The sequence below is a fragment of the Neomonachus schauinslandi genome, chromosome X (assembly GCF_002201575.2).
Source record: "Neomonachus schauinslandi chromosome X, ASM220157v2, whole genome shotgun sequence".
In the NCBI taxonomy this organism is placed as follows: domain Eukaryota; kingdom Metazoa; phylum Chordata; class Mammalia; order Carnivora; family Phocidae; genus Neomonachus; species Neomonachus schauinslandi.
Genome location: NC_058419.1, coordinates 2,258,660 through 2,281,998, shown reverse-complemented (window position 1 = coordinate 2,281,998; position 23,339 = coordinate 2,258,660). Strand labels below are relative to the sequence as shown.

The window sequence follows — 23,339 nt, the reverse complement described above, 5'->3', positions numbered from 1 at the left end:
TTAAGAAAGCTGCAGGAAACAGCTAACCAGGCAACTGAAGCTTTGCTGGGCACAAGCAGTTCCAACTCACTTCACCAAATACTGAGGGAAAGTGGGAGAGGGCTGTATTTCTGTGTGAATGTTCTAGCTAACCAAGAGTGGCCTTGAAATTCATTTTCATTGCAACCCTCCTTAAGAGGTTCAGTGTTAGTAAAAGTGACTGAGGTCTATTTGTTGCTTGCCCATCTGGCCCATGGGCTCAAGGGCCGTCTTTCTGAACTTGTTTTGTCATGTATCAAAGATGGGAAAGACAGAGGGGATTAAGTGGAGGAATTTCCTTATCCTCTGACATCCTTTTGTTTCATAGGACAGTATTCAGGGTAGTGGGAAGAATAAGAGCCCTCTAGTCAAAATGCCAGGCTTTTCCACACGATGGGGCCAGAATGCAAAAGCGTTGCAGTGGATGGCTCTTCAAAGGCTAACTCCCTCGAGCATCTGAAACGCTGGCCTTTGCTTTCTTTCCCCTTCAAGGTATGAGCCTTGGACCCTCACTTCAACTCTGCATGCCCTGGCTGTGTGACAGAGTCACATCTCAGAGTGATCCTGATTGGTGAATCCTTCCAGTTCCCTGAACTTTGTCCTGGGGACCTAAACCTGGGGCCAAGGGCATTCCGAAAAATTAGTCTTTAAGAAACTCTTGGGCTATTGGAATCCAATTTCCAGCCTGATGGAGGGGCACTCCTGCATGAAACCCACTGGTGATCCCCCACCACTCCACCCGGAGGCAAGGGACGCGGGATTACTGGTGCGTCAAGGGTTTGGGAATGAGCAGCAGTCAGTTATGTTCTAGCTCCAAATGTGTCCAGCTCTTTCAGAATGCAGATTCAGCCAGGACATTCAAATCACCTCACTCCTGTCACCGCAAAAAACAAAAAACAAACAGCAACAACAAAAATCCCGAACAAACTCTTGGGCACACGCTATTCCAAGAGAAAAGCACATTTCGCATTTTTGCAGAGAGGAAGAGTAGGACCCACTGGGTGCCCAAAGGCGCGGATCTGTGCCCCTCCCCCAGCAGCCAGATTCCCACCCCCACCCCCGCCCCCCCCTCGGCCCCGCCCCTGCCAGTGTCTGAAGCTGGCCGGGGTAGGACTGCAGAGGCCCGAAGGGGCGGGGGGCCGCGCGGAGCGCAGGCTGCGGGCGGAGGCAGCAGCGCGCGCCTTTTTGTGCGGCTCCTGGCCCCTGCTGGATTAGTTCGGTCAGCGTTGCCGTCGGAGTGGGCGGAGCCAGCCGGGCGCAGGGCTTGGAGTCCAGTCGCAGCCAGAAGCGGTCGCAGACGGAGCGCACTTCGCAGCTGCAGGTGCACCTTGGGGCCGCTGCGTGGGGCAGAGCTGCTGGGGGGCTGCTCCTCCTCCTGGGCTCTGGGCTCCAGCTCGACCCCCGCGTTCCCTGCTTCCCATACCCTCGCTAGTGTCTCATTAGAGACTCCTAGCGACCCCCCAGCTCCCTCTCGCCCCGCACTGCCTCCATCCCATCCCTTTCCCCCGCTGCAGACTGCCGTCTCTCGCGCCTTCTAGCCCGGAGCAGTGTGGCCATGGGTATCAGAGCGATGCTGCGAGCCGCCGTGCTCCTGCTACTCATCAGGACCTGGCTCGCGGAGGGCAACGACCGCAGTCCTACCCCAAAATTCCACTTCGAGCTCTCCCCTACCGTGCCCGAAGTCATCTTGAACCTCTTCAGCTGGTAAGCGGGTACCGCCAGCCTGGGCATGGCGGCGACAGGGACCCGCGGGCGGCCTCTTGGACGGAGCGGGCTGGGGTAACTTGAACCCGGTTCGCCGAGCCCTGGCACTTGGGTCCTGCCTGCCGGTCCCTGGAGGGGGATGGGGTGGGAGTGGGGGTGGCCGATTGAAAGAGAGCTCTGTGCTTCAGCCCACCTGTTACAGCGGCGCCTCATAGAGCCCCGCGTGTGCCCAAACTGCAGCCCTGAGGGTGGGGGGAGGACGGTGCCCTCACTCCAGGGTCTGCCAAGGCCCTGGGCAGGTTTTCCCAGTCATATCCATTGGCACCTGTGGGATTGGGGTGGTGGCAGTACAGAGTGATGGACAACTCACAAAACATAGAGAGTATAGAGACACCTGTTTGAGTCCGGATTTTAGTCTGTTCCCTGAAGCGCGTGCATATGTTTGTGTGTGTTGAGCGGTGAGAGACATTTTCCAATGCCGCAGATAGAAATTATTGACTCAACCTCATCGGAGCCCAGACAGTGCAATCAGTGGCTGCATAACCGTACAGCTGTGTGGCCTTAGATGGGTGTGCTTTTGTGCTTACTCCTGTGAAAACATTTGAAGATTCAACGGGTTTTTTCTGTGTTTGATTTCAAGTTTGGGTCTGCAAATATCTGAAGAGATGTTAAACAAACAGTTAGACTTTACATGTAGCTCATACAAAAATGTGTATTTGCAGGAGCCACGGATCCTGAGCGCTGTCCTATGGGTAATGTGTGGTACTAAACAGGCGGGAATGCGTTGTTTTAATTCGGGAATAGTACATGTGTACACTTTGGAATGATGCAAAATGAAATTTTGTCATTAAAGATGATTAGAAATAATTTTTAAATGACAAGCCAGAAATGAACGTGTATTCAGAAAAAAGTGGGGGGTGGGGGCGTATAGTCTGGCAAGGTTCCAGCAGACAGCCCTGCAATGTCCTCCACCCGACATACCAGACTGCGCTAGTGAACTCTCTCTCTCTCTCACACACACACACACACACACACACGTGCACACTGTGATTTGCAGGGACTGATGTCTGTTCCCTGGTCAATGCGTCAAAGATCCTAAGAGTCATAGTGAAGCCCAAGGCCTGTTCTCATTCACAAACCCCTTTTGGGGAAAAGAGCCCCACTGAATGTCTAGGTGAATTGGCTGAGCTTCAGAGACTTCTAGAAAGGCCAGCTCTCTGCAGGGCTGAGCTGGGTCCACTTACATGGGCTCACCCAAAACACGTCTAGGCTGGAAGCCTATGCTTAGCCAGAGAGATGTCTGTTCCCAGAATACATGTCTTTTTGAGGACAGCCCTTGGGCCCCCAAAATCTAAAATGGTTTGATTGGGTGAGGGTCTTTAATCTCTGCTACATGAGCAAGGCTCTCTCTGCGTCATGTGCCATATGTCAAGTCTTAAAAAGCAGAGTTGTATAAACACAAGATTTACATAGACGTGAGAACAAAATGCCCAGTCCTAGCCTAGGTAGGGGAAATGTGACTGAGCTGGAGAATGTGAACTGGCTGGCTCAGCTCAGGGGGACACTGAGGGTGGAAGATGACCTTTCCTGAGGCAATCAGGTGCCCCTGGAAGGACTCCCACCAACCTGGAAAGCTGCATCCAGGCTGATGGCAAGATGGGGCTTCTTTTTTTTTTTTTTTTTTTTTTGAAGATTTTTATTTATTTTTGACAGAGAGAGTGTACAAGCAGGGGAAGAAGCAGGCAGAGGGAGAGGGAGAAGCAGGTTCCCCGCTGAGCAGGGAGCCCGACGTGGGGCTCGATCCCAGGACCCTGGGACCACGACCCGAGCCGAAGGCAGACGCTTAACCGACTGAGCCACCCAGGCGCCCCAAGATGGGGCTTCTTAAGGGGTTGAAGTAAGGCATTTATCTCAGGGCTTGAACCTGCCCACTCCCTCCCCTCTCCACTTCTCCTACAGTCTCCCCGCCTCATGCCCCCCTCCTCCCCAATCCTGCCTGGTAATAAGTATCCAGTCTTTGTGCCCCATTCTCTAGATAAAAGCGGAAGGGGGGAGGGGAAAAAGAGTCTGCGTCACTGCTGCGCTTCTGGCTGACTCACTGTAGGGAGGGAGAGGAGCAGGGAGAGATGGGTACAGGTTTGACTGTACATGTCTGCATGTGTGCAGGAGCAAAGAAGGCCCTGGCATGTTGATACCTGGGGTGTTCTTTGTTGTTTGTTCCTTGAGAAGCAATGTGGCATTTACTGATGACTTCTCTGTTTCAGCAAAAATTGTGCAAATGAAGCTGTGGTTCACAAGATTTTGGACAGGGTGCTGTCGAGATATGATGTCCGTCTGAGGCCAAATTTTGGAGGTAAGACCCGTCCAGATACTAGAAGCCTTTGTGTTAGGTGGGAAAAGAGCTGAGACTGATGCAACGAGACAGCCCCACTCAGGACGCTGACCAGTGGCACTCCCTACCTTCCTACCGCTGTGGACAACCTGCATCAGAGCACTTCCAGGCCCCCAACCCCCAGGCCTTTTGCTCTGCCCCGGCAATTTCCCACTTCTTCGCCTTCTTATGCAAGGGGCCTTTCTGCTCCCTTCCTTACAACAGCCTGAAGTGCGCTCCCTGGTGTGGCTGGAGAAGCAGTAACCACAGACAAAACTGCTGGGTTTCACAGGCTCTCCAGTTTTCCGCTACATCTATGGGAGGGGCACACATTCTTCTACTTGATCACACATTCTTTGCACCTTAGACACTTGCAAAGTGATTAGCTAGTGCAGCTAGTTCAAAACTAAGGGCATGGTCTTCTCCGTCTAGTTTACTTTTCCCACCGGGGTCCCGGGCACTTCCACCTCTGCCACCCCTTCCCAAAGCCTTCAGCTCCCACCAAGTTCAGTTCATTCAACACACTACAGTCAGTGTGATCTTTATAAATCCAGCCTGATCACCTCACGACCTTTTGATGGCATTATTTAACTGCCAGGTATAATCCAAACTCCTTAGCCTCACACTCAGACCTCAAGCACAGAGATGAGAAATGACAAGGAAACTGAAACAGGAAGCCCATAGATCAGTTTCTCCTTTAATTCCTGCCTGTCTCCACCCTCAAAAGGGTGACTGGGCTCAATCACACAGCTTTAAGGGACAAGCAATCTGCTCCAACCCCACAGAACAGGAGTAGCATTCTTTGGCCCAGGGGCCACCCAGGAAACCTAGACCAAGGACAGGACAAAAGGAAGGGTGTACTAAATAGAAGTTAGTCACTTTTCGGCTCAAAGGAAACAGAGAAAGAGCTAAAAATCAGAGTGGCTAAGTTGGAGAAAGCACTCCACTTCCTGCAGGTGGTAGAACTAGACACCTACTCTAAAGAGTTAATGAATGCTAATGGTTCACATTTGCACATATGAATAGAGGTCTTCCGAATACACAATCCCTTCACCCTAAAGGGCACACAGCCAGTGAGGTCTACAGTGTGGTAGACCAGTGTGGGGCTCTGTGATTTGCCTGGAGGGCCACCTGGAAAACCAAAGCCCCAAGCTTTGGAAGTGGGACACTTAACTGGTGTCGCCTTTGCTGTATTGCTCCCTCTGAGTGTGGGGACAGAAGGTACAGTCCTGGATCCAAGGTGAGTGTGCACTGGGCATTAGAAAGCTGGAGTGGAGAGGGCAGAAGGAAGGCGCTTTCAGCGTGGGGATTCAGATGCTAGGGCACAGCCAGCACCTTGTGTGACACTGGTTTCGGAACTGCTCTGGTGGCTGTCAAGGAAGTAGCTACTACACTTTCTCCTTTCCTCATTTTCACGTTTCTCAACAAAGGCTGACCAACAGCCATTCAAGTACACCAAGCACACCCTTTCCACTGTTTCCAGTTGCCATCTCCGCAGACATCCGGAGCCAGGGGGAGGGAGCAGGGGCAAGGACCGGCCTCTGGGGATTATCAGGTGTGGCTGGTCCACAGTAGCTCCAAGGCACCTCACCACCGTCTTTTGAGCTAACTTGGATTTATTTACACCTAACCTCCTAAGTTACACTAAACTTTATGGGCATGTAGACCCGGGGCATATGAGAAAAGATGGGTCCCTGATGAAGGCGGCAGAGCAAGGACAGTGCAGGACCTTCTAGCATTTAGAGAGAAGGAGGCACTACATGCCGATCAATGGGACACTGGGTCAGGGGTTTCAGGGTTGGGGTAGCCCAGGACTCCCTTTAATGCCTCCCACTAGACACAGAATCAAATTCCCCTCTGTCTGAAGTGAAATAGAGATTCAAGGATACACAACACACACACACCACATACAGAGGCCTCACCTGACTGTTGTCAGGTTCGGTGGGTCAGTAATGAGGCTGTGGGAGCCTCATTACTTCCTTGAGAGGAGGAGGAGAAAGGGCCAGCTGCTTCTTTCTGGACAAGAGAAGTGGGATTCCACAGTGTTGCCAAAGGCAGGCCCTTGAGGACTTCACCTAGTTCAGCACCTGGCATGACATAGGTATAGAGTGAAGGAATGAGGGGGACATCTTCATCATTCCTTCATTTATCTGTTCTTCCTCTGCTACTCTGGTGGCTGCTAAGGAGGACAAGGACTTGTGGTAGCAAAATTTCCAAGAGTGAAATTTTCTTTCTGCCTTCCTGAGCCCATCAGGAGGGTAACAAAGGGATGTGAGGCTGAGGCCATCGAAACAGAGATAGAATTTAGACACCTTATCTGGAAATTTCTTGTTGCCCTCCATGGAATACCGTGGCTAAACTCTCATAAGGTGTCCCCACTAGATGGGTAAATTAGAAAACAGTCCCAGGTCTCCTTCCTCCAGGCTACATCCCCAGGCCAGGACTCATAGCTTGGTGAGGGAAATGTGGACTGCATTTCAGCTCCCACATACCCCTTCCACTGAGGGCCCTTGGACAGGACTATGTCCTGGCCCTTTAGGGTTCAGGTCCCCCAGGATTCCACTGTAAGGGATGGGGTTGCCTGAGTAGCACAAAGTGGTCTAAGATGAGAAGTCTGATCCAAGAGTGAGGTGGGGGCGGGGAGGGCTGCATGGCCCCTCTAGAGCTTGTTGCCTGCTTAACATGCTTTTCACCCTCCAAAGGCATGTAGGGAGCCTGAAAGGCTATAAGAAAGAACTACACTTCTAGAAACCCCTGTCACTACGTGTATTGCTGGAGTCTGGGCCCATTTACTTCTCAGCTGCCATTCGTATGCTGATGCCCAACCCCATGTCACTGCTTGAAACATTGGGGTAGGAATAACACTTTTCCCTCTTGGCAGCTCAGCTCCTGGGCTATCAGCCTGCAGTGAAGCCAGCAGGCTAAATTGCAAGTGTCATGCATTTATGTCATGCATGTTCCCATAGCGTAACACATATAGAATAATGGCTTAGCTGTGGGGCTAGGTAAAGACAGCTTTCAGCCAACGGGAAACAACAAAAAGTGTTTTACCACAGCACCTTAGAGTTTACTCCATATTTTCAAATCCATTATCACATTTGAGTGGGCAGTGCTAACACCTGGGACTGAAAAAGAAAGCCCGGAGACAGAAAGATACTCAGACACACATTCCAATCACACTCAGATATTAACATACCCAGACACCCTCACACATGCACTCGCAGGAACAAACTCACAAATTCAGTCACTCACAAATTCAGTATACACACTTACCTACCCTCACATGCGCCTGCTCACATATTTATACATGCTCACACATCTGTGTACATACGAACATGTGTACACATACACGCATGAACATGTTCTCACAAACACACTCAAAAGTTTATCCACACACAGGGCTGCCTGGGTGGCTCAGATGGCTAAGTGTCTGACTTCCACTCAGGTCGTGATCTTCGGGTCCTGGGATCAAACTTCCGGCTCAGCAGGGAGTCTGCTTGTCCCTCTCCCTCTCCCTCTGCCCCTCCCCACCACTCGTGCTCTCTCTCTCTCAAATAAATAAATGAACTCTTTTAAAAAATGTATTCATACACACAGACATATTCACATGCTTATGCTCCCACATTCACTCACACTCGCACTGCCAAATTCACTTATATACATACAAAGATGCACACACGCATGCTTGGATATTCACATGCATGGACATACATATTAACATGTCCACACATTCATTCATACAGATAAATAACTCATATTAACCCACATGCAAAAAATGCTTACACACATACACTGATATGGACATGCTTATATGTGCACATTAACATGCTTGCATGCAAACAGGCTAATGCATTCACTCATATAGGAGCTTGCTCACACACGTGAACATGCTCACACAATCATATCCACCTATTTACCAGTTCACACAGACATGCCCATATATGAACAGGCTCACACATTAACACACGTACACATCCACATGCACACACTCACATTAACATGCTCACACATTCACTCATACCTGCACAGTGACACATTAACACACATGAATATGCTCATGGACTCACTTGTACATCAGCATGGTCACACATTCAATTACACACAAACACACTCATGTACACTCATATTTAATCACACACAAACATGCTCACACATCCACTCAAGCACATAAAGGTGCTTATATACACTCAGACACCCACATATATAAGTGTGATGAGTGTGAGTATGTAAACATGATCACTAATCACATTTATAACTTGCATACAAATAAGGTCACCCACACAAACATAGTCACACAACGAACATGCTCACTCACACTGACTGTAAGTCACACACTCAGAATTTCACTTACATTCCCAAACATTCACTCACACAAACACTTTCATTTACACATTCCCTCACACATGCACTTAACATGCTCACACACAGACTTACACATGAATATGCTCATACACATGGACACACAGACACATCCATTCAGTATGCAAACATACATACACTCATGTAAAAGCATCTTTAACATACAAACATGAACATGCATTTACTCAAACGTGGACCTGCTTACAAATACATTCACAGGTAAACAGGCTCACGTAGACAACCCACATATTTACACCCACACCCAGGCAGTCTGGCTCCTGAGTCCATGCTTTATCATACCCTGCATGTAATAGTGTCTTCCTGTGTTGTAGGTGCCCCTGTGCCCGTGGGAGTATCTATCTATGTCTCCAGTATTGAACAGATCTCAGAAATGACTATGGTAAGTGTGCCAGCTTCAGCCATGGGCCTGGGAACGGGGAACATGGGGCAAGGAGCAGGGTCATAAGCCAACTCCAATTGTTCTGACCTGCAACAGAGCCCACATAAATGAACATGGTAGGTTTTGGAAACTACAGCCACCTGGAACAAAAAATAAATAAATCCAAATGAGTTATAAATCTAAAGGTTAAAGGCTTATGAAGTTTTTAAAAGAGAATATAGAATACTGTCTTTGTGGTAGGACTTCTTTAAAAAGTCATAGGAAACAGAAGCCATAAAAAGAAATACTGGTAATTTCAACTATATTAAAATTCTATCTAGAGGCACCTGGGTGACTCAGTTGGTTAAGCATCTGCCTTCAGCTCGGGTCATGATATCGGGGTCCTGGGATCGAGTCCCACCTCAGGCTCCCTGCTCAGTGGGGAGTCTGCTTCTCCCTCTCCCTCTGCCCCTCCCCACACCTGGTGCTCTCTGTCTCAAATAAATAAATAAAATCTTTAAAAAATTCTATCTAGCCAAAACTTCTAGAACTTTTGTTTTGCCAGACAAATAAAACCAGTATAACAGCTGTAAAAGGATAAGTCAGAGTGGACTAAGATATATGCAACAGAAAGAACTGCTATTGAAAATATACATAATTCCTGTGAATTAATAAGAGTATTTATTTAATTATTTATTTATTGGAGACAGAAAGAGCATAAGCAGGGGTTGCTGCAGGCAGAGGGAGAAGCAGGCTCCCCACTGAATAGGGAGCCCGATGTGGGACTCCGTCCCAGGACGCCGGGATCATGACCTGAGCCAAAGGCAGACACTTAACCGACTGAGCTACCCAGGCATCCCAATAAGAATATTTTTTAAACAATAGAAAAATGTTTAGAAAATTTGAACAGGAACTTCACTTTTGTGAAGAAAACCAAGTAGCAGATGGACATGTGCAAATATGTTTGACTTTACTATTAATCAATGAAATGCAAAATAAAACCAGAGCAAGAATCCATTCCATCCCACCAGACTGGCATAAGTCAAAAGTCAGACAATACCAGTATTGGGAACTCTCATCTGCCCTGGGTGAGGGGGTAAAGTGGAACTTTCATGTCATTACTTTTATTTCATGTTGATTTGGGTGCGTATTGTCTGTTCACATAATAGTATATACATAGTATATTCACATGAGAGAATATTCTCTCCAGTGCAAGTGAACAAACTTTAATTACAGACATCAACATGAAAGAATCTCACAAATAGAATTTTGAGTGAAAGAAACAAATTAGGAATACATACAGTATAATTCCATTTGGAAGAAAAATTTAAAAATAGGTCCAAGTAAGCAATATGTTTCCTAGAAATACAGACATAGGCAATAAAACTCTAACAAAAAGCAACAGAGCTATTATCATTAAAATCTAAGATAACGGATACTGCTGGGAGGTAGATGTGGGGAATATGTTCTGGAAGAAACACATTGAAACTTGAAAGTTATTGGTAATATTTGATTTCTTAACCTGGATTTTAATTACATGAAGCTCAGTTTATTCTTAACATTTAACATTCTTACATGTTCCAATACTCATCTATATTTGGGATGTATTTTTTACACCTGCATGCGCACACACACACACACACACACACTCTTTGAGGATGGAGAGCTGGACAACCCCACTTATGACTGGGAGTTACCTTTCTCTCCTCAGGACTATACGATCACGATGTTTTTTCATCAAACCTGGAAAGATCCACGTTTAGCATACCATGAGACCAACCTGAACTTGACCCTGGACTATCGGATGCTGGAGAAGTTGTGGGTCCCTGACTGCTACTTTCTAAATAGCAAGGATGATTTTGTGCATGATGTGACTGTGGAAAATCGCGTGTTTCAGCTTCACCCAGATGGAACAGTGCGGTATGGCATCCGGTGAGTTTCCCCAGGGGCTTGAGGACCATCCTGGCAGGCTTCCTTCTTCCCCCTGAGTAGCCTATGAATGCACTGTAAGGGACACACGAAGGACCCTGTTGCTGTCTTGCACTGCCCCCTCACCCATCCTATCCAGTAGTCAAAGGGAAACCTTCAGAGTTTCCCACAGCCATCCCTGGCTCTCCTGTCCCCACACCTTGCCCATCCTTCAATCCCTAACTTAAATGCCCTCTTTGTCAAGACACCCTCCTTGATTTTCTCAATTCGAAGAGCTCTCCCTCCACCTTAGCATTGTACACATTCTGTTATTTATCTTTGTTTCTTTTCTCTCCCATGATGTGAGGGAGGGAGACAAATGAATGCTGAGGGAGGGGGCCCAATCTCTGTCGTTGGTCATATCTGCATCATGCAGGGGGCCCAGGGTGTGCAATATATGTCTGTTGTCTATGGCTCCCTGCACATGGGATACACACACGCTGGAAATCCTCCCTGGTTTATTTATAGTCACTGAGGCTCTCCTCACGGCATCATCTCTTACAAACTATCACTTAAGACAAGCATAAGAGATAAGTGTAGCTCAGAAAATTTCTCCAAGAGGTAGTTGCACCAGGGTTCAGCCCCTGTCTCTGAGTCTCTCTTTCTCTGGGGTGCTCCTGCTCTATCCCTTTGTTTCTCTCTGCTTTCTCCATGGTGCAAGGTGCTAGAGTGAAAACAACAACAAAGCTTGCAGAGAACAAGGTCACTGGTCATACTTGTTTCATTTAAAGGGGGCCTCAGCTGATAAATGCTGCGTGGAGGATTCATGGAAGGGACACACACACACACACACACACACACACACACACACACACACCCCTACCCAGCGTACAAAATGGAAATCACTTCAAGGGTTGAAAGGGACAAGGCCTCGTCTCCCTTCTATGTGGTGGTGGGTCACTTCTCCCACTTCTGCAGCTCCTCCGAGATCCTTCTTCAGATTCCCCTCACAGACCCACCATGTGGCAACTTGAAGCCCCTGCCCAACACTCCACAGCCCACCTTAGATATGTTAATACCTCCTACCCATTTATACCTCCTACTGTCGTTTTGCTCAGCCCCAGTGGCCTATGTGCATATAGGTAGACACATAGAGAAGAGAGCGCTGTGGGAGCAGAGGCCCCACAGCCAAAGGTGGGCCTGGGCTACGGCTCACATCCGTACGGGCATACCACATACGGGCACTCCACATTGGATCGGGCACCTCAGCTGCTTCAGTGTAGCACCATTTCCTATTGACAGCCTTGCTCCTTCTTCAGCAAGAAGGTCCACTTTCTCTCCCTCCATCCAGTTTCCTCAAGGGCCCTTCCCATTCTGCTGCCCTGAGGTTCCCTGTCAGACCTCTTGGTTTCTCTGTCACATACACATTCCCTCTCTCCTCCTACACAACTGTGACCCAGCTTTCCTCTAGGAGGAAGGAAAGGAAGAGGAAAAAGAGGGAAAGAAAAACTGGAGGGAGGAAAGGAAGACCCAGTTCGAGTGTAGGCAGTTTGGGAAAGTGTTAGGTGGGTCAGTATGTGGAGTACCTCTCAGTTCTCTCAGGAACGGTTGCTTGCCTGGACTTGACTCGCGTTTCCCTTCCTTTTGCTTTTCCTCTGCAGACTTACCACCACAGCAGCTTGTTCCCTGGATCTGCAAAAATTCCCTCTGGACAAGCAGACCTGCAAGCTGGAAGTGGAGAGCTGTACGTATATCTTCCAAGGCCCCTTCTTTCCTACCTGGGGTCACAGTCATCCAGAAACCAAAGGCAGAGGAGACAGTGACAGGGAGGGCATTATTCCCCTACTCCCTTCTTCCCCATTCTCTCTCTGTTCAATAGATGAACAGACAGAAGTATATACAAAACGTCTGGGAGAAGGTGGCCTTTCATGTGTGAATAGTCAGTCCTCCGGGGAAATTGTACTTTGCTATTGGGAAATTATGTACAAGCTAGTGGATAGGAGCACATCTCTTTGCTCTGTTTTCTTTCCTGGCTAAGAAACTCCAAAGTGAGAATTCCCTTTCCAAGTACCCCTCTCCTCTGTGCTCAGACTCAGAAAACCTCAAAGGTGCCCCAAGAGTGCAGGTTCCGACCATCCTTTGGTTTCCACAGCCTGCCCTGGTGTGAAATCTGCCTATGCCTGCTTTCTCAGACTGACTCTGTTTCTCTCCCTCTCCCAGATGGCTACACGGTTGAAGACATCGTATTATACTGGGAAGGCAATGGGAATGCCATCCAAGGGACTGAGAAGCTGCACATTCCTCAGTTCAGCTTCCTGGGAAAGATAATGACTAGCAAAGAGGTGTTTTTCTACACAGGTGGGTCTGATCTTCTCTCCCATTTCGTCTTTCTTTTGTACCCTGGTACATTCCTGGACCTCTGTCTGCCTTTGACCTCTACACTCTCTGTTGCCTCCTGTCCTATTTCCTTCTGGCTCTAGACACTTTCCAAAACCCACTTCAAATGAAGAAATGGGTGTGGAAGCACTTGGCCAAGTTTGACACTCTACAGGTGTAAAATGTTCATGCTCTTCCTGATAAAAACAGGCCTCCTCTCATGAGCCAGCCTCCCCCCCGCCCCGCCCCCATTTGTCACTTTGAAATATTTACTATATCTCCCATTTCGAATCTCCAGTTGACATGAAACAAGTGAGGAAGGAAGGAGGAGAGAACAGACTTGCCATGCCATATGGGCCTACTGATATGCCATTGTCACGGGCCTTAAGGCGGCAGGCAAATAGGGTCAGATGGCAGGCTGCCCAGGCTGGAATATTAGGGGCTTCCCCTCCTCCATCCTGTACTTCACCCTGAAAATCCCCTCAGCCCTGCGACCCTAATACCAGGATGTCTCCTTGCCAGGTTCCTATGTGCGCCTGATACTGAGGTTCCTGGTCCAGAGGGAAGTCACCAGCTACCTTGTGCAGATCTATTGGCCTACTGTTCTCACCACTGTTGTCTCTTGGATATCATTTTGGATGAACTACGAATCTTCTGCAGCCAGGGTGACAGTTGGTAGGTCCTGTCCTCATCCCAGGGAGGAACTTGGATCATCTTGCTCAGAAAAAAAGTCAAGAGTAAGAGAGGAATACTTGGGGTGGTATGTGACTGCACGGGGAAGGAAGCAATATGGTGCCTGCCCAGCAGGCATTTATCCAGGGGCTTAGCCAATCCCCAGCAGAGAGACCGATATTGCAGACAAGTGTGAAAAAAACATCAGGGCTGGGATCTTGGTATGTTGGACCCAAAGTATTAGAATGCATTATTTGCTGGATACATGAATGAACACGTCATAAATTTAGATCAGAAATGCAATACAACAAACGTTGATTAAGCAACATATCAAAATGGCAGTAGAGGACTTCCAGAGAAGCTGTCCTCAATGAGATCTTGTTGGCTAAAACTGCACCAAAAAAGTCTTGCTCAAGCTGCATTTTCAAGACTTGTAGGAGGCAGAGGCCTAAGACTTGTCATTCACCAAAATAGGAAATCACTATTAAAAGGCACAGGGGCCCTAAAAGGGGACTAAGTCAAAGGGTGCCTAGGGCAGGAGCTGTGGGGAAATAGGGAGAGTCACAGAGAGACAGGAGGAGTGACTTGAAAAGACCTTGAAGTTCCGGTTTAAGCAGTTAGAACTTCATGTCCAAGCAATGGGGAGAACCAGAGGGTTTTGAGCGGTACCAGGGAGGGGCCTAGAGAATCAGCTCCCAAGTTTATCTGGTCCCAGTGTGCCCCACATCCAGGTCTGGTTTTTCCTTCACCATCTTTGGGGCAGACTCCTCAGCCTCTTTCTTAAGGAGCCCATGTTGGACTAAACCTTCAATATTTGTGTAATATTTTAAAGGCTCTCAAACCTTTCTGAGGGACGTGATCTAAAAGAAAGCCTATGTGCTGGAAGGCAAAAGAGGCTGGAGATATAAGTCCCACTGTGAAACCATGGCTGGAGATTTTGGACTTGATCCGAAGAGCAATGAGAAAGTCATGGAGTCATCAAAGCATGGGCTGTGTGTAGAGCTGGGGAGGAAGAGCAAAGAGAGCACTTGAGCGAAGTCCCCAGGCCTAGAGAACGGAAGGCCTTTTGCTGAGGGCCCTCCCCACTCCAGAGATGATGGTTGCTCCCTTCCTGTGGGATGTGGGCCTGATGGCTTGCCAAGAACTTCAGCCACCTGAGGAGGCTAACCCTGTGCCATGTTCTTTATAGGTCTGACTTCAATGCTCATCCTGAATGCCATCAACTCACATCTGCGGGATAAACTCCCCCAAGTTGCCTATATTAAGGCCATTGACATCTATATGGTCGTATGCTTCTTCTTCGTGTTCCTGTCCTTGCTGGAGTATGTCTACATCAACTATCTTTTCTACAGCCGAGGAGGATCCCGGCGCAACCAAAGGCGACACAGGAGAGCCCAAAGAGTCATGGCCCGCTACCGCTACCGGGAAGTGATGCTGCAGGTTTGGCTTTTTGATTAACAATCAGCTTTCCCTGATTAGGGATTAGGCACCTTCTTAAGCCTAAGCTTAGCCCTTGACCCTTTCACATTTCTTCGTTCCTTTAATCCTCGCACAACACACACACACGCACACATCAGATAGCAAAGAAATAGAACAATTTATCATCACTCCTTTATAGGTCAAATCATTGTTGCAAGGTCACAAGGCAGTAAGTGGCAGAACTAGATTTTCCCAGACCTTTTGACTTCAAATCCAGTCCACTTAGCATATTTTCAAGGGCAGGTGAAGGAACCAGAGGGCAAAGGAGCACAGGGAGGCTGAAAGGAAGAGAAAGACACCAGAGGGGTTAGCCTACCCCTCCTTCCTTTGCTCTTTCGATTCCCAAAGCCGTGCTGAGGCTTTTGTTGCTGGTAGTACATTAATGTCCAGCAGTGCCCCCTTCCTTCCCAGGAAGCCCAGCCACATCCACCTGAGGAGGCCTTGCCTCCATCCACCACATAGCACTCCAGAGAGAGCAGCTGCCCCAGGAAGACACAGGCTTGGCAGCCACCGTGGATTTCCCTTACATGCTAACAGCCTCTTGGTCCTGTTCCTCAGCCCCTTGCACACCGGAGATCCCAGGAAGAGATGATTCTGTCAGTGGAAGAGATCAACAGTCACATTGCAAGTGCTGATGAGGAAAGCCCTCTCCCTCTTCCTCCCTCCCCACCACCAGTGCTTATTCATGTAGAATATGAACCTCCTGACTTCAGAAATCTATCTACTGTCTCCTTGAAGGATGCCCAGGTTAGCATAGAAGATGAAAGTGACTCTCTTTCCTCCAGACCAGTGCAGGCCTGCCTGGCAAGCCTAGAAAGCCTCAGCTCTTTGATATCCATCCCAGAGCAGGCCCCACTGGCCACCTCAGAAAGCTTCAGCTCACTATCTTCTCTCTCAGAGCAGGCCTGGCTGGCCTCTAGAGAAAGCCTGAGTGATCTCCCCTCCACCTCAGAGCAGGCCCTGCCCAGCTATGGCATTCGCTTTAATGGTTCTGAGATTGATGACAGTGTTATTCCTACTGAAATCCGCAACCGTGCTGACGCCCACGGCCATGCTGATACCCGTGACCCAGAAGACCCTGAAGAGAACACGAGCTCAGATGAGAGTCATGGCCATGGCCCTAGTGGGAGGCATCTGCTTGTCTATGGTCACAGGTGTGTGCAGGAAGCAAGCTGCAGCCTTGATGAGATCCATAGCAACCTTAATGAGATTCGTAGCAACCTTGATGAGATCTGTAGATTGCCTGATGACATCAGAGTTGAGAGCGGCTACCTTGACCTTGAGAAGCAACTCAGGTGTGATCTTAACAGTACCTGGAGCCTTAATGTTGATGATTTCATGGGCTTTGACCAAGGCAAGGACAGTAACTCAGAGTCTGATGACAGTTGCCCCCCGAGTCCTGGGTGCTCCTTCAGTGAAGGGTTCTCCTCCAAGCTCTTTGACCCTGACTATGTCCCTGAGGTTGACAGGTGGTCCCGGATCCTCTTCCCTCTTGCCTTTGTGGTGTTCAACATTGTCTACTGGGCATTTCATATCAATTAGTCCCATAGTGCCCCTTTCATGGTTCCTCTTGATTCCATTTTGCCTTCTTTTCTTGGTTCATTTTATTTTGTGGTTATTTGGGCAGTTGAATTAGTTCTGCCTTTCTCTTTGTAAACATGAGGTGGGAAGTAGTTGAAAAGGATGTGTTCTAGCTGGAAGGAAAGGGATTGAGGAGGACTTGGAGGTAAATAGCACATTGATTTTCCTTTTTTGCTAGAAGACTATCACCTTTTCAAAGACTTCTAATATCTATGAAGCACAGAAAAGCCCCTGGAAATGTTTGGAGGACAAAGCCAGGCTGGGAGACAGAGGAAGGATCCAAGCCCTGCGCATAAACATTTCTGAGGGTTTTGCTGCCCCCGACCATGTGTTGAATTTTCTTTTTCATTACTTTTTTTTATTCTGTTTTTCCCTCCTAAGAATTTAGTCCTTGCTCACCCCCTGATTAAGGTTTTACAGGAGAAAGTCAAGCTGGGCTGAGCAGGGGTACACAGGGGAAGCACTGGCCATGGCTTGAAAGTGCAAGGGGCTGGCTCTAGGCAACTTGGGGAAATCTCTTCCCCACTATTGTTTTCTGTTGTATTTCGAGTGTGGTGTTGTGGTGTGGGGTTGGGAGTGGAATGTGGGTGGGTAGGGGTACTGAGTGAGATGTCAGGGTAAGTGAGAGATCATGTTTCCAGCAGGAGCTTGCAGGGGGTGATGAGGTCAAGTTGGAGATTCCCAGATTGAACTGGCATCTTTGGAGGGATTGGAACTTCTCTTGTCTATAATTCTGCTTCATAATTCTTGATAATACAGACTGGGTACTGGGTACGTCTGTCTAGGCTGACTTGATCACTAGTGACAGAGCAAGCACTTGCTGAATGAAGACGAGGGTCAGGAAATTTCTGACTTGCTATTTCATCACCTGGTCTAGAACAGCAGACGAACAATTGTTGTGAATCTCTATAGTAACCCTGTGTGTCTAGTGCATAGCAAATGTCAACAAGCTCACTGACCCATCACATTGTTATGCCCTCACAGGAGCCCAGTAAGCCAGGGAAGGCAAAGCACATTGTCCCCAGTGTTCCAAGGGGAAAAAATGGAGCTTATGTATCATGCCTAAGGACGGTAAGTGGTAGAAGTAGTAAGGTAGTAAGTGGTAGAGCCACTCCACTTGCTCTTCTTTCTTCTTATCCTCTTAACTCTCTCAACTAAAGTGCTCCCCTTTCTCCTCCCCTCTTTACAAATGGGGGTGCTCCATCAGGTTCTGCTTCTTTGCCAGGCCCCAGACCTCATTACATAGCACCTGGAACATCTCTGCAGGAAGTGGCCAGTGACCAGCCAGTGAGTGTGAACCAAGCACATGGAACGTGGGTACTGCCCACCCAGTGGGGCCACGAAGGGAAATAGAAAGTAGCCTGCACTCCAACTTTCCTAGCAGCTCCACCTCATTAATGGAGGCCATGGGGGAACAAGACTTGCCAAGCACTCGGCCTATGTTTCTCCTTCCTGCCTAGGCAGCCTCTCCTGCAGCCCCTCAGCCACCTACCCTTTTAACTGTGTTTCTGTGTTTGTGTTTCCGTGTATAGCTGAGTAATTCTCTATGTACATACAACCGTTTTGAGAAGCTGTACAGCTCTATGGATATCGATGTAAATCTATATTGGTGTGTATGAGTGTATATATAACAACGTGTGGATGCGTGTTTGTGTGTGCACACCCCTGTGAAAGAGTGTGTGTGCCTGTGTGTACGCACATGGGTATATGCTATGTGTGTATGAGAGCATATGTGCACACCCATGTTTATTCATCTGATTTGAATGAGTGTGAAAAGAAATCCACCCAAAAGCATATGTATTTCCTCTTGGTGCCTCTTCTAGAACCACCTGAATTCCTTTGGCCTGTTCTCACCTAAGTGGGGGGCCATATTTGGCCGGGCTGGTTAACTGACTGTTTCTTTCCAATTCCCTGCTCCAGGGGGCAGTGTCTCCCGGTCCCCAATCACTCTTCTCCTCCTTCCTCCACCCATCTGTGCTGTCTCCTGGACAGAAGACACAGGAGAAGTGAATGTAGTCCCAGGAAGTGACAATTTAGTGCCTTGAGATAGGAAGTGCTCAAACATGGGATAAGCTGGGAGTGTAGAGCATTTTGCTTTGTCCTGAAACGACATGTTTGAGTAACAAAGGCAGGGTTTGGGTGTGTGGGGGGGTCCCTTGAAGATGCATTAAGAACAGATATATGATGTAGACAATGGGTGGGGAAAGCTAAAGAACTAGAGAGGGATTTGTGTATAGCCTTTGTAACTCATCCCCTTATTGCAATCACATTGTAAGCCCGACACGTGTGGGAGCTGAAGGCAGCCAAAAGCATGTGGGTGATGTGAGGAAATAGCCCAGGGTATCAACTGCAGCACTGGATGCAGAGAACCAAAGGTGTTTGGGAGAGGGCTGCAGGCATGGACAGTGGGGGTGGGCCCTTTCGGGGGCAGGAGCACTGTAGTAACCCATCCTGCATCTTGGGATGGCCTTGGATTTGGAGTCCAGAACTCCCTCCTCCCACCCACTCCAGGGAAAGGGATCATCAGAGGGGTGAGAGGATTGACCAAGGAGAGAGGGGCAAAGGAGCCCCAGGGTGTGACTACCTAGATCAGCCCAGTTTGCCATCTCTCTTCTTTTCTATACACACAGCATACACATATAGCCTCCTACACATACACACCCACAGAGACCCACACAGTCACGCATACATGTACACACATGTGGGCACTCACTCTCAGCACCAAACAGAGGTATACACAAACACATGCACGCTCACAGCCACATATATATTCACATGCACAGTCACACACGATTACCCTCATATTCGTGTGCATGCACACACACAAACTTTTAAAACAGCTAAAAATAAAAAAAGTTGCCACTGGAATATCTAAGATTGCCTCTCTCTTTTTGGACACCTCTCACAGAAAGATCCAGGTTGGGAGGAGAGAAATGACCCCCACATCTGAGGCTCCCATCATGACTATTGAAAGACTTGCTTCCTGGAGCCTGAACATTGGTTGATTGATTGGGATTTGGGTTTCCAGAACCCTGGGGGGCTTTTGAGCCCTGTGGGAAATGAGCAGTTTATTTGGGGTGATGTCATACAAAGAGATTGGAGCAGTGGGGACCAGAAAGTAAGTTTGAAGATGTGTCTCACAGCAAAGCACAGGAAGGCTTCAAGCACAGAAGAGGGGCAGAGAGGCCAGTTGTAAATATCTCTGTAGATCCATGTAGCTAGATAAAAATATTTATATCTTAAAAAGAACATCTTGCCCTAAAGTGCTGCAATGAGAGCAGTTGAACTCGACTGCAACTCACACTGTGTGAGGTTATGTGTCAAGGTGAGGTGGAGGTTTGGCAATGACAGCTTTGCTGAAATTTGAACCTTCTGAGTTTGTCATGGACTTGGTCGTTTTAGCCTGAAAATTGCCAGATCTCCCCTTGTTGTGTTCTGTGTGTTCTGTTGTCAGCGTCATTATGGAGCCCCATCCTCAGCTAGCTGCCTGCATCCCGTCCCACTCCTCACTCGCACCAAATAACTCTGGAAATGCAGAGCATCTGGCAGGGCACTAATAGGGTTCAGCCCACAGAGACTTTCTCAGCCCCAGCCAATCAGAGAGCGCTTGTGGTGAGATAATTTGGAGCTCGGGCAGAAGGAAGGATCTCGTTGAGTCTGGGATGGAGCAACCCTCACTTCACTTTTCTACCTATCTTTCCTCTTCCTCACACGGGCCATCCCATTAACTTTCCCCCTAGAATTCCTTCTCCACCACTACCACAGGAAGGCTACCCTCTGTCTCTTCAGAGCGGCATTTTGTTCTAAGGACCTGGGCCTTTATGGAGATAAAGGTGATCTGTTGGGTCTCACTGGAGCTTGTAAAATGTATTCTTACAGTCTGTGTCATCTTGTTAATAGCAAGGCTGTAATGTCTTAGCATATTTAGAACTGAGCTTTCTGAGACTGTGGCCATTCCTAATGAGGTTTCTTTATTCTGTACATAAAAGAACTAACCCTTTGAGCTATTAACTAATGAATGCATTTGCTAAGCTATCAACCTGCATGGTGCCTTGCCGTGGTAATGAGCATCAAAGGAAATCGTGACTTGTCCTACTGAAAGTGCAGTGTGTTTGTGTTTGTTGTGTAGTGTCCTGTGATCAATATGAAATCTCTATTATCAGTGTTGGGTTTTCAGGGTAGGGAGGGGGGAGGGTGTTACAGTGTCTCTCTGATATATTTCAATTATAAAATAGGCCCAGTTGGTCAGGGTCACCTCTGTTAATTCAACATGTGTGAGGCTTTGCACCCACTATATCTTGCCGGACTGTATCCCTGGGGTCAGGAGTCGTCAGCAGAACTGAAGGTGCCCGAGTGTGGTGAGACTGGCTGTGGTGCCTGACTTTGGACAGTGCCAGAGAATTCTTCAGATAGGCAAAGCCGTGCCATTCTGAGGCAGATGAAATACAGTAAAACCACAAACATGGAGGTCTTCAAGGAAACCAAGAGAGGAGGAGGACCAAGACCCACGTGTCTTATTGGCCTGACCTGCAGAAGGGTGCAGAACAGCAGAGAACCCCCCCCCCAAGATGACCCAGTTCCCTCTTTGTCTTCAGTAAATGTACATTTTTGCATGAAAAAGACCTTGACCAGGCTGGACTTCAAAGAAGGAAAACAAGAAGAAACATAAAATTATGCTTCTGAAAAATATGCTGAAATAAAGGTTTATAAATAGTCAAAAGGAGAAAATAAATATATATAATGGCAAATACACTTACCGGTTGTGTTTCCTCTCTGATTGGAAAGGAGTTCCACCTGGGCCCAGGAAGCCTCTGGTTTCCACTGTTCACCTTAGCCTCCCCAAGGCTTTGCCCATTGACCTACTCATACCCTAAGATATTTGAATCCATGGTTTTCAAGCAGAGTGGAAATAGTAATATACAACTGAAATTACTTTACACTTTCACACAAGCTATTTTAATCATTTAAAACAAAAGGCACGTGTTGTGATGAGCCCTGGGTGTTACACGCAACTAGTGAATTGTTGAACACTACATCAAAACTAATGAGGTACTATATGCTGGCTAACTGAACATAATAGAAAATAAAAGTAAATAAATAATAAATAAATAAATAAAACAGAAATTGTAAAACAAGTGAAGCCATTGTAGTGCCAAAATATAATGTGAACATTTATTTCCATTGGCAGGGGGATCTTTATTAAGAACATTAAAAAAATCTCTTTTGCCAATGTGGGTGTACAGAATAGAGAGCAAGAAAGCCCTATGGGGGTGCAAAGAGGGCATGCTCAGGTTTTAAAAACTTTGTAGAGTCCTGAACATTGTTAGAGCTTGGGCTTGAGGCCCCTGGCTGGCCAATGAACTCACAAGTGTAGGTAGCGTGCTACTGGAGGGTACCACAGGGTCTCTGGCCCAATGAGTGGAGTTTGATAGTAATTCTTGCTATAAGTTTAAAAAAATAATGAAAATAATAAAATAACTTTTAGAGTAACATTCAAACATCCTGCTGCTGGTGCATCCACCTTCAAACACCTTTTGATGAAAACCTTGGAGTTGCAACAGGAACCCTAACCTGATAGCTCCTCCTCTGTGGTCCCTTTTGTGCCCAAACAAGCCAGGAGAGCAGTGCCTTCACACCCTGCTTTGCTGATCTGCCCATGGGGGGGAGGGGCCTGGTGGTGTTACAGGTACACACAGGAGAAAATGCATTTGGAGGTAAGAGTTTTCACAGCACACCTGGAGCCTACTGTTAGCTACTGAGTTCTGGGCCTAAGTTCTTGCCACAAGTCAGGTTTTGTATACTTTTTTATAAGTCAGGCTTTGAAGGTGGCCAGCGACCCCAAGTGGAGCTTGCTGCCCTTGAATGGTTCTACTGTCACTTGCCGCCCACTGATCATACAACTACCTTAAGGGATAGGGTGGAAGAAGGGGGATATGGTCTCCCTCTCCCTTTACAGCTTCCCTTAGGGTAAAAGAGCCCTTGCCACAATCTCTCTAGGCTTTCGGCAAGGCCTCTCTTCCCAGCTTCCCATGTTGGCTCAGCTTCCTCTAATCCCTAGCAGGGCCTCCCAGGGGCCCCTTGGTACTGCCCTGGTACTGCTTACCCAGTCCAGGTCTCTCCTAAGCTTGCCTCCGGACCAGAATCTCAAGAGAATTAGCAAGGAACACAGAACTGAAGCAGATTTGTTTTATTTTTTAATAACCTTAAGTGCATTTTATACTGATATTTTTAAAAGTAATAGGGGATAAGAAACTATTTATCATGAGATTTAAATGCATTCCTGTCCAATGGTCTGAAAGCAGCTTAGAAACTACCCCCAATGTGCAAGTGCCAGAATTTGAACATGAACTCTTCCCATGGCCAACCTAAGATTTGCTGCAACAGAATGCAGTTCAGCATCCTTGACTCTAGATTTCTCTATTTCAATTACAAATCAGTTTCTTAGGGGCACCTGGGTGGCTCAGTCAGTTAAGCGTCTGCCTTCAGCTCAGA

At 47.8% G+C, this 23,339-nt stretch overlaps 1 protein-coding gene and 1 pseudogene across 1 annotated transcript; both read left to right on the top strand.

Annotated features, from left to right (window-relative positions):
- The first annotated feature begins 1,573 nt into the window (after positions 1 to 1,573).
- GABRQ (gamma-aminobutyric acid type A receptor subunit theta) lies at positions 1,574 to 16,808 on the top strand. Its single transcript, XM_021683614.1, has 10 exons — positions 1,574 to 1,722; positions 3,987 to 4,075; positions 8,785 to 8,852; positions 10,543 to 10,763; positions 12,401 to 12,483; positions 12,960 to 13,097; positions 13,638 to 13,790; positions 14,977 to 15,227; positions 16,005 to 16,461; positions 16,525 to 16,808. Exons 1-10 carry the CDS (start codon positions 1,574 to 1,576, stop codon positions 16,806 to 16,808), a joined length of 1,893 nt encoding a protein of 630 aa, XP_021539289.1.
- Positions 16,809 to 22,159: 5,351 nt separating this feature from the next.
- Positions 22,160 to 22,296, top strand: LOC123323515 (annotated as a pseudogene).
- The last annotated feature ends 1,043 nt before the right edge of the window (positions 22,297 to 23,339 follow it).

Excerpts from the sequence above, each read along its gene's own strand:
- GABRQ (XM_021683614.1), top strand. The coding sequence starts at position 1,574 with ATGGGTATCAGAGCGATGCTGCGAGCCGCCGTGCTCCTGCTACTCATC. Across the intron at positions 12,484-12,959 it reads CAAGCTGGAAGTGGAGAGCT|ATGGCTACACGGTTGAAGAC; the intron begins GTACGTATATCT and ends TCCCTCTCCCAG. Across the intron at positions 13,791-14,976 it reads TGCAGCCAGGGTGACAGTTG|GTCTGACTTCAATGCTCATC; the intron begins GTAGGTCCTGTC and ends TGTTCTTTATAG.